General features: G+C 35.6%; 1 protein-coding gene across 3 annotated transcripts; it reads right to left on the bottom strand.

The window, feature by feature from the left end:
* Positions 1–228: 228 nt before the first annotated feature.
* LOC108210522 (protein argonaute 1) lies at positions 229–9,413 on the bottom strand. 3 transcript variants are annotated; one of them, XM_017381849.2, is made up of 22 exons: positions 9,286–9,413; positions 7,470–8,275; positions 7,153–7,361; positions 6,916–7,065; positions 6,649–6,782; positions 6,307–6,416; positions 5,427–5,533; positions 5,154–5,292; positions 4,965–5,081; positions 4,422–4,529; positions 4,226–4,297; positions 2,790–2,912; positions 2,552–2,711; positions 2,209–2,468; positions 1,955–2,097; positions 1,671–1,733; positions 1,522–1,585; positions 1,252–1,387; positions 1,101–1,174; positions 904–998; positions 774–805; positions 229–616 (listed from the first exon to the last, which is right to left on the bottom strand). In XM_017381849.2, the coding sequence occupies exons 2-22, from the start codon at positions 8,265–8,267 to the stop codon at positions 405–407; spliced, it is 3,306 nt and encodes a 1,101-aa protein (XP_017237338.1). In that variant the 5' UTR covers positions 8,268–8,275; positions 9,286–9,413; the 3' UTR covers positions 229–404. The 3 variants fall into 3 exon arrangements, with proteins under 3 accessions (XP_017237338.1, XP_063946783.1, XP_063946784.1); XM_064090713.1 differs by having other exon boundaries at positions 6,916–7,361; positions 9,286–9,409; XM_064090714.1 differs by lacking the exon at positions 9,286–9,413 and adding an exon at positions 8,468–8,606 and having other exon boundaries at positions 6,916–7,361.
* Positions 9,414–11,868: the final 2,455 nt, after the last annotated feature.

Raw genomic sequence — 11,868 nt, 5'->3', positions numbered from 1 at the left:
GCTACTAAGACTCTTTATTTAATATGAAAAATTTTGTCCGACTTGTTACATACATATCTATAATATATTATTAAAACTAAACATGAAATCTTACCGATCAAATCTTACTGAACTAAACAGATCTTACCGATTTGTTTTCAAGTCCTTTCATTTCTTGCTTGGTTACACCCTAACTCTATAGCTATGAATATCCGAATAGCACCATTAGAATTTTAAAGCAATCGCAGATAAACATAGAGGAAATATTAGTAGTTGAACAGAACTAGCAAAAGTAATGAGTTTTTTACATTTGTGGTATCCAAAACACAGGAGTTAATTAAGTGCAATAACAAGTTCTTCACTATTTTTAGCTTCCAATGCCGATCAATCTAGTTTTGTCCTTCAGGTCATGCAAATTAGAACTTCTAACAGTAAAACATCACCCTCTTAACATTCTCTTTCAGTGCAGGTAGGGGCCTCACAGCAGCATTTGCCAGACCACGTGTACTTCTTCCAACACCCATTCCACCACGTCCAGCCGCTGCACCACTTGTCATTGAACTACTGTCGGAGGTATTAGGCTCCATATAGAATCGTGCACGAAAAGCTGCAAGGTGAGCGTAGTATGCTGGTGGTACTGCATCAAAGAGAACATAATTTAGTTGCAAACAGTAGTTAAAGAGCCACGATAACACAACATAAGCACCTATCTACGTTAAGAACCAAAATGACATGATCAAACAACCAAAATAAGGATGTGATCTCTCTCCAAAGTCTCGAGTGAAGGTGCTTACCAATCGACACAGACCGTGTGCACCGAGCATATCTGCAAACATAAAACAAAACTGATTAGCAATCAGATTAACAGCAGCAAGCAAAAATTTGACAAGCAACACAATTAAAAAGTTCAAAAAATATACTTACGTGTAGCACAAATTGTTTGTAAGAGATTGTAGACCATCTGCTGAGAACTTGTTCTCATCCCAAAGGACATGATAATGTGCTGGCCGGCTCGTTCCCTGTACATACAAGTTGATCCCATATAATAAAGAAAAAAGCAGATGGTGAACATATATTGAACAAAAGCAATTGATCAGACACAAATCAAAAGGTATAATTACTTGAATGCCAGCATGGCTACACAGGTAAAAATCAAACTCAGTGGGGTGGCAGATTTTAGAGTCTACAACAGTCCCTGAAATATCCAACAGAGAAGATAAAAATACTGTTCCTAGATTTTGACTCGAAAAAAAGAGGGAGCATAAGTAATACCAGGCAATATATTTCCGCTCCTGTCAACTTGATGACGGTCATTATGATTATTGGCAAACAACCTTGTGTGGTGACGCTTCTGAACAACAACAAATGTAACTGGAGGCTGATAATGTGGCTCTAAAGAAGCACATGCCTGAAATTAAATTTATTTTAATATTAAAAGCAGCAGAAGAACAAAAAAAAAGGTTCTACATAGCACCTAATCTCCCAGGGGACACCACAACATATAAGAACAGACATTTTATACAAAAGTTGAGTACAATATACCTTACGAATTGCATCAAGCTCAAATAGCAGAACTTGATAGAACTGGCCCTCACTGACACCATCCCTAAAAAAGAATTATTTTACTGTAAAAACAACTGACATCATAGACGGTATGTGTGAATCATGATAAACTAAGCAATAATACATGCCTGTAAAATATTATGCGCTGTGGTTTCTGCCCAGTAGCTCTACGGAATGATATGAGCAGTTCCCTGCAGTAAATGATGATCAATTTAGAAGTTATTCGCTCTTTGTAGGTTACACGACCTTTAGGGTTGAGGATTTAAACAAGAGAAGATGCGTTATTACTAGTTGAAAGCAATCTATCCAAATGAGCATAGCTGCAGTACAAATTAAATAATAATAACAATATTATAAACATATTCATACAGGAAAACACTTTTTTTTTAATTAAGACAGCTAGTGATCATACTTTATCATGCCACCAGTTACAGTTCCTCTAGTCGGGTCTTGCCAGGTTTTGAACAGATCTTGGATGAGCTCTTGTCGATGAGATTGGGCACAAACTAAGCCAGCATACTTTGTAATCTCTGGCCAATCTTGGGAAGCAACAACCTGTATATCCATTTGAAAAATGTCACATTGGAGCCCGATGTACATTTTAGCAATATCAATATTTCCAGGATAACCACAAAGCTTTTATATTATATCCAAGCCAAATCTTACAGCTGCTATTGAGGGACTTGAATCTTCCCCAGGGTGGGGGTGCGTGACATCAGCCCCAAAAATTATAGTAGGCCTATCACTAACTAAAGGAATGCGCCTTGAAAGTGCATCAACAAGAACTGTATTTCTTCCTCCAACTTTAACATTAATTTTCAGTGTCACATTAGCAAGATATTGCTTGCTCATTCTGAACACATGCTTTGCCAAGCAGCATTGTGAAATTATGCCAAGATCTGTCTCGCAAATTCTTTTTATATCACCTACAACAATATAAAAAGAAAATTACCAAACAAAAGATGAGAACACCGAGACCGACGTCATTATCTTGGTCAGAATCAAATACCATAAAGAGAGCCATTGTTGTCAGGAAGAATAACAATTAATAGATCAAGCTCCTTTTTTGGGACTTTTGAAATGGCCTCCTTGAACCGAGCTTTTAGCACTCTTTCTACTTGATCAGGACGGGCACTGAACGCTGGAAGGACAGGCTCAGGATTGAATTGCTACAGAAAGTAGTCCATGTCAGAGAGTTCTGTCATCAATAGAAATTAACAAATCATTGAGGCATTTAAGACCCCTACCATGCCAGATACCATGCACATTTGTGCAAGCTCATGACAGAACCCACGGGCAGCGCTCTCTTGCACATTCCGTGCAAAGTTAACACAGATCCAAGTGTTGACTATACCACCATTGACCATTTTCTGAAACACAGGACAAACAACAATAAACGAAAGATACTTCTCTGACTTTGCATTGCCAAGTAAAGATTGTGCACCAGATATATATATATACAGGGGACGATAGTACGATACCCTATATCTTTTAGCCATTGCACTGAACTAGTAAACTCTGAAAAATATAATATTTGCAAGACAGTATCTCTTCATGCTTTAGATGCTTTAAAATAATGAAGTCTTCAAGCATGTTGTTATGTTTCTCTAGCAAGACAGTTCTCCAGCTAAACAAAAGTAACTTTTGTAAATACAAAGGTTATAATATATATTGTGTCTATCTCTTTTACTATATCTACATGGTAAACTCAATCACATGCAATCAATGATAAATTGCATCTGTGTGCTCGTATTCTCAAGCATAGCACAAGGCAACTTTCAGGTTCCAGAAATTACAAATCTGCAAAAATCATACCAGGGAGATGTTGCGTAATAACAACTGCAAATTCAACATGACATTACAAGAACCTAAAAGGCAATAATTAGAAACTAGAAAGTAGAAACTGACAAGTTTGGAATTAATACACTTTGAATACAAGCTTTCTACAGACTTGATTCATTTCATCGCATGTGGAATGAGCAAAAATGCAGAACTTAATACATTTTTATGAAGTATCTTCTTTTTCTTTAAAAGAATGCAACAAACACACCTATAACAAAAAATTTAAGAAAAATAACTTTAAGGTTACAAAAGTGTTTTCGACCATAGGGAGTACACGAATTTCTTTTTAACTTGAGTAGGTTATACCCAGATATCTTAACTACAATATGACAGTGCCTAAATCTTAAGGGAAACCATTTCAGTAGTTAGAAATAAAATATAAAACAACACAGATTTTAAGAGTTTGTGAGGGTAAGTGCCCCTGGCCCCCACTGCGAACCTGGCCATGTCAATACTTAATATAGAAAGACAGATCCCTAACACAATATGTGAAGCAGAAACACCTAGCAGCAAAAGAATAGCACGTAAAGGTGTTACAGTAGGTCCAGTTTAGTATCATGGCCTTATACCCATCTGCAGTAGTGACAATTGGAATTGGTGACATGAAAAGTGTGAATATCACAACAGGTTTTATACAAGCAAATGTCTTCCCACTCAAATTTTATATATAATGAAATTCCAAAGAGTAAATTATGTGACTAAAGTGCACATAGGTTAAGGATTTTAAAAAATGATTGAAAAGTCACCGGAAAGAAAGGTAACTGCAAGTATTATCCCCAATTTTAATTGGAAATGACGAGATCTGATCTAAATGTGGTAATAGCCTGAGAAAAAGAAATACCTTGTTCATCATATTCCACTGGCCAACTTGTGGAAGACAATCCTTCTCACGACCTGTCTCGTGATATTTTAGCTGTGCAGGAGTAAGGCACTAGTTATTCACCACCCTACTCAAACTATCAATTAAACACAAGCATGACAACATGAACAACAACAATCAGATCAACAAGTGACAATAAAATAAAATAATCAGTTACCCACGGAGGAGGCAGAATTCTAGCTTCTATTGAAGCCAGTTTGTCACTAATTCTTATGCCGAATTCCTTGGCATAGGGATCTTCATCATAAGCATTATGACGAACAGTCTGCAGGATGATACCCATAAAAGGTATGTAAGACCAACATCTTAGATAGAACATCAACATTAAGTCATGATTCCACATATAGTGCTAACGTGAAGCAAATATTTTACATTGATTTCCTATATCCATCAGAATTCAGAAATAATTTCTTATAATTTCTGTTATTTTGAAACACTAGGGACAATGTAGTATTATGGGCATCAAGGACTGCATGCATACAAACGGTGCAAAAAAGAACGTCTTGTTTCTTTTATCTTCTTAAACTTCTATGTATTTCTCAGTAAGTTGTTTCATGCAGAACATTTACAGGAAACATAAAGAAAAGAGACTGCATATAAAAATAAAATTACAAAAATTCAGATGTGACTGTCACTACAAATTATAAAATTAAAGAATAGGGAATAGGTTGAAAATAAAGTTAAGTTCTGTAGAACAAACCCTCGTAATATCATTCTCCCTCTCGCCAGGGCGCTGACAGGTAACCTTCAGCAAAGCAGTAATTTGTCTTTCATTCAATCGCTTGGAATACCTTTGACCCTCCACGATCTTGCAAACCTAAGAAAATATTGAGATAAGCATTATGCATTTTTTAAATCCTGCAAGCTTATATGAATATTTTGCACAAACCTCCATAGGCAGATAATTTGGTCTTTGTGGATTACCAACTTGCAGACAAGGCCATTGAGTATGTTGTATGCCAAATCCATAGGTCTCCCTGAAGTACTCCACCACTGATTTTGCAGTACCTCTTTCATCAACAAGAAAGCTGATCAAGTGAAGTGAATAACGTGTCAGACATGATGATGTGCTGAGTGAATGTGATGCATAATTGATATTAAGTAACAATGATAATGAAAATACAATTGAGATTAGCTAATAGTTATAGTCTTTGATATATACGTCAGCTCTCGTGTTGCCTGTGATGTTAGACCGCATATGCGATACTTCCTACGCATGATTCCACGATGTGTAACTTCAACTTTTATTCCTCTCAATGCTTTTTTGATCTGAACAAAAGAAGCCAGCACTAAGAATAAGAACAGTGTTTACTACTAGGCCACAAAAAAGCCAGTGGGGGCTAGATCTGAAAAATATCAATGTAGGACTAGAGTGCAGCCAGCTCGAGAGGAGGACGACACTAACAAAAAAAGATGCTTTACCTAAAAACAAAAAAGAATTTAATGCTAGAAAAAAACACTATAAAACTTATTTCGTAAAAGAATCCATAGCTGGTGATAGAACTAGAACAGATATTTTTTAGTTCCTTGAAATGATTAGTAATTTTTTTAGCGCGGGTCAAAAACCAAAAACTAATACAATAAAATGTACTGATACGCAGTTACCATGAGTATAATTTGTGTTCTTTCAAGCAATCCCTCAAATGAGTACAAGTGAAACTTTATTTACTGGAGAACTAATATCACCGACATTCTAAATAGGGAATATCTGAAGGGCAATACAACAATTTCTCCCTTTGATCATCCGACAGTGGAGTAATCTCAATTAAATTTACTAGAGAAAAAATCCTAATGTTTAGAGGCAAAGTTGACATTCTTAAACTACTGATGCTTTGAATTTCACAAGGGTAAAAAGTTTAGCAGATAGGACATATCATGTAATCTCATCGAAGGAGGAGAGTCAATGTCTGCTTTTATATTATAGTAAGAAAAAAGAAACCTCAATCTAAACATATAAGAAGAATTTGTAAAGTTAGCATGGAAGACAAATACAAACCAACAGCCTTCAGAATTATTGCTTAGTGAAGGGGAAAGAATTGGACCTTTACACGATCTGCATCAGACAATGGCCTAGAAGAGATCTCCCTGTTCAAAAGCTGTGACACGAATTCGATAATAGGCAGAGGTTCAATAAATGCAGTGGATGACATATCTGCACCACCAAAAGAGTCATGTTATAATATGATACAAACCAGATGTAACTTATGAAGATTGATATGTCAAAAAAGGAAAATAAAAAAGGAATGGTAAAGGAAGTTCATTTGACATATACATCTGCTATTACTAGTTCATTTGTATAATGATGAATTTCAAGTTTGCTATACAATCATATTAATGAAACAAGAGGGTGTAATAATACAATAGTGTAATATTATATGACACACCAATGTTCAGTGACAATCCCATCTGAGTTGGCCGGATACTCTGATAGAAACCCCGCCAGCTCTCCAATCCATCACCCAGTGGGTGCCTTCGTCCCAGATCAGGAGAATAGAATGAACGACCAACAGGACAATACCTGTATCCATATACCAAAATCTAGCCAGATAAATACCACCTTTTTATGTACATATATTGCTTACATGGACAATAGATACAAATTTAAGAAACCTAAAGAAGTTGGCCATAAGTTATAGTTGATGTAAACCTACCTAGCAGTAGGCAATTCACGTAGCACAATGTCCAGAACTTGAAGTGCTTCTTGGGGTGCATCAGCCTGCCTCCCCTTCAAAAACATTTCCAAGTGGTGCAAGTCGGCACGTGAAGCTAGTTTGATTACAACTTTAAATTCCCTCTCTCTCCTGCATTTGTGGGAAGATAACAAGCTATTAACAGTTGTTTTGAGCTCACGGAATATTTTCATTAATAAAAGAAGTCCAGAAGAGTACCTTGCAGCGCCCGATCCATCATCTTCATCAGTGAGAGTGATTTTGAACTCTTTCAAAATGAAAGGCATAGGCCCTGCTGTATATAAGCTCTTCCTACCATCATATGCAGGAAGACGCTTTCCCAGATGAGAATCTCTGTATAATCTCACGAGTTCTCCCATAACTGCACGGTTGACGCAACGCGATGTTACCTCTGGAGTAATGGTGACCTAAACAAAATAACAATGAGTATGTGGTGTCTCAAAAAATGCAAAATCAAATTCTCAGATATGCAGACCAAGAAATATAAATATTTCACAGGACAAGGTGAAACTCACATCATATTGATGCAGATCCTTGTCTGGCAGTTCAGCAAAAAAGTGATTAGCCTTCACGATACAACGGGAACCAGTACTACCCTTGCCTGGACGAAGAGGAAATTTGAGTGATTTGGTTGAAGCTGGAATAGGCACAATCTCACTGGAAGAGCCTTCTTGCTGGACAGAAAGCTGCTGAAACTGCCGGGTCACCTGAGAAGTTGGTTCGGGAACAAAGGACAAAGAACGAGCCTCGGGCTCAACCCCCCCAGTTGGATTCACAAATAGCAACGGTTGGTTCTTGACCCCTGCTTGATGTAAAACTTGGGAAGCTTGGTGCAGCTCGGGGTTAGATGGCCTGGAAGGTACACTAGTAGAAGATACAAAACCTCCTCGGCCAGCACCACAATGCTGTTGGGTTGATCCTCCTCCTGGCTGTTGATACAGCTGCTGTTGTTGGGGGTACTGATGCTGCTGTGTTGCCCTGTCTTGCATCTGATAGTACACAGATGGGCCTCCATAGTGCTGCTGCTGCTGTTGGGATGTTCCCCTACCCTGCTGCTGAATGTAGTAGGGAGGCCCTCCATAGTACTGCTGAGAAGCCATTCCACCCTGCTGACAGCCAAGGCCTCCTCCATAAGTTCCACGACCTTGATTTCCACCTGCCTGGTGCTGAGGAGCATAACCTCTTCCACCAACTTGGTACCCTCCACCCTGTTGCTGTTGCGGAGGTGCACCATCCCTATGGTCTCCATTCACTTCTTGAGACTCAGAACTCTCACCCCCGCCTGACTGTTCATTTCTCCTTTTCCTCACCATGTTAATAACTGCAGTGGGCTCTCAAAACATAAGCACCAAGTAAAATTTTTTACAGAACAACCATTCCGAAGAAAAAAACATCATGCAAACACTTTAACCTGGCTATTTAACTATTAAAACAAGCAAGTTCAATTACAAGAAACCGAGCCATCAAATAAAGCAATACCAAGGTAAACTCCCAGAGAAAACACAACATATACCTTCAGTTCTTCAAACTAAAGAGATACATAAATGTATCTGTATCGAGAGAATATGTTATCACAGTTCTAGGCAAACATGGCCGGATGGATCAGTTAGAAAAATGTAATAAACACAACTAAATATTAATTAGGAAACTAACAATGCTAAGCATCTGTTCAACTAATACTGAGAAAAAGCTTAATGGTCAATCCCTATCACAAACTAACAGGTTCCAGACATTCTCAAAAAACACCAAACATTAACAAACCCGAAAAAGAACCTCTCCCTCTCTTACAATCTACTATAATCGACAAGGCCAAAACAACACCTACCACTCCGGCAGAGTTCATCAGTAAATAGACAATGATCGAAACATAACAAACAAACTAAACAAAACAATGCATACACAATAAGCAACAAAATGCCAACAATAATGTACTCAACCTGTCATAATCATACCAGACTCAACAACCACAACTCATTAATTCTTAAACAACACACTCCAGAACCAAATAAACACAGGAAAAACCTCCAAAACTTGCACAATCACTATAAAATAAACATTTAACATTTTCTACAATCCAAACAAAATATATGATAATATTTTATCAAAAAAAAAAATATATGATAATATAGAACATAATGAGAAACAAAACACATTCAACAACAAAAAACAGAGCCTTGAAACAAAAACTAAACCAGATCCAACTAAGCTAGAAAAACAAGATTATTTAGCAATTAACATAAATAAGCTCATATCAGCACATATTATGAGAAACCAATATAAAAATAGTAACCAAAAAACCTTAAAAGACATAGTAATAATGATAATGCTTACCTTAAGAACAGCTCTCTTTGTTAATGTTCTCACACACACTTGTAAGTTGTAAGTTGTAACCAAGCTGCACACACCACTATGTGTGTGTTAGTACAATGTAAGTGTAGTTTGTTTTGTTGTGGGTGTTTAGAGGAATGGAGTGATGGTGAGTGAGTGTTAATAAGGAGAGCAGGATCCGCGAAATGACAAGAATGTCCCTACACTTGTTTCCTGTCTGCTTTTGTACAACAGTCAATCGTTTTCATCTTCTAGTGACGTGGCAGCATCATTGTGGGTCCCACTTGGAGATTTAGTTATGTGGCATAACTAACCATCAAAACATAACAGAAGCTAACACAAAATCAGATAAGTTTTGAAACAGTTTGGAAATCCATTTAATAGGGTACTAAATACAAAATTATTACTATTTTACTTGCTCCACATTCTAAAAAGCATCCCCCAGCTCCAAATTTCACCTCACAAAATTACACCAGGATTTTTGAATTGCTTTCTTATTGGCTTAGTATTTCAACAATATGCTGCTATTTTACCAACTCCATGGCTACCTCGGAATCACACCTTTCATTTGGAGGTGTGTCATTTTAATTGGTTTTATCTTTCTCAACAACTCCTCTTATTTTTCCTAGTATTTGAGGGCGGCTTTTGAATGGACTTCTGCAAGGTTCTGTTCCGTTAGGACATCAATAACAATTATTTTGTTGAAAAATATGTGAAAAATTATTTAAAAAATCTAAAAACAGTGTTTCTGAATATCAAATTTTAGATGAATTTTTATGAATTTTTCCGGGAGGTGTCACAAATTATTCTATTAATTCTCATCAAAAGTATAAACTTTAAATCATATCTCAAAACATGATAAAAAAAGAAACAATTGTCTAATGTTTATAATAGAACATTTTCTACCAACACTGTTTCCAACAACACATTAATTTTTAAAACAACATGTTGTGTTTGGTTGGGTGAATGAAAATAGAGAGAATGGAATGAAGATTTAAACTATAATTTAGTTGAAAATATAATAATTTCATTCTTTCCACCATTCCATTCCTATCACCCTTGGCTAAAGCTCAAAACCTCCATTTTGTGAAGGAACCCAAATCTTATCATACAAAATTTGCACTCATTCTTTTTCCTCAGAGTCCTCCCTCCTCCACTCTATTATTTTCTTTTATTTATACTCATTCCATTCCAATCACCCCAACCAAACACAACATAAATTTCACATCACAATTCTCAATTATGCACTCTCCATGTTTATATGAATTATTATTTTACACGTATTTTAGTGTAAAATATAGTTATAAGTATATTTTATAAAAAATCTTTTTTTGAAATTTAATATCTAAATTGTCAAGAAAATTTTAGAAATAACATATGAAATACAAAATTTTCACACCTCAAATTATTTACGAGATATAAAAACGAATATTTTGAAAATAAAAATTTGTAATTGTTGAGAAAATAATGTTCTTGAAACTATACATATATTATAGCTTAGTCAAAGATGTATGCTCTCTTAATTTCCAGAAAATAACTTCATCGATGGAAATTTTCAACTAAACATAATTTTCCTGCAAGACAAAAATAAGCAATGAATGTCTTTCCCCCGAAAATACAACAAACCAAACATCTACGGTCATATTGTTGCTGTCCCCGGGACGGCACTGGGTTAGAGCAAGTTTGTTTGGATATATGGTGGAGAACAGTGCATGTCAGAGTGTTGTCCAAACCCATTTTAGCAGGGTTTTAAGTTTCACCTTATCTTAACGGGATTAACGCTGATAACTTGCAGAATCTCCAGGCACACACCAATTGACCTACTATTTCATGTTTTTTTAAGATAATCTTTTTTTGAAAATAATATTTATAAATAAGATTAATTATACAGTCAAAACTCTTAAAAATACGTGATAAGAGTTGACAAACTATTATTTCTTGACGGAGAAAATATATATTAATGTAATAGGAGACACCGTTTCTCATTGTTGCATTGGCTTTCAATGAATTAAAAAATTCTAATAACTTCTGCAGAACCAAAATCTATTAAAGTCGAATTTTTTGACCGAAAATTATATCTTCATTAATTTTATAACTAGAGAAATTTGTTTTTTAATAGATTACTATCACATAAAAAAAAGCTTAAAAATTGAAAATAAATATACTACTATGTTCGTCCCATCCAATTGTATATATTTTGGATAGAGGGATCGAAAACATTCTCAGTTTCATATACAGTTTTTGTACGGTTTACTCATGAACACATGCCAAACACTAAAATTTTAAATTTTAATTGATTCTAATCGGTTCCTACTTACTATTATTTAATAATAACGGACTATCTGTATACACAACAACTGCATCAATCAAAATGTGTTAAAAAATAAAATCTAGCTAGCATGTGCCATACAAGCCGTTCATATAAACAAAATATAAACAAGTAGAGTTTAATAATTTATTTTATATATTTTATTTTTTAAAAATTTGTACATTTTTTTAACGGTGGTACAAGATTAAATAACCCGGTAAACCGGTTAAAAGACCCTGTAAATATTAAAATTTAAAATTTTTATATTGACGGTCAAG

This window comes from Daucus carota, chromosome 3, assembly GCF_001625215.2.
Source record: "Daucus carota subsp. sativus chromosome 3, DH1 v3.0, whole genome shotgun sequence".
Lineage (NCBI taxonomy): Eukaryota > Viridiplantae > Streptophyta > Magnoliopsida > Apiales > Apiaceae > Daucus > Daucus carota.
Note: the sequence above shows the minus strand (reverse complement) of the source record. Positions and strands in the feature narration are given on the sequence as shown.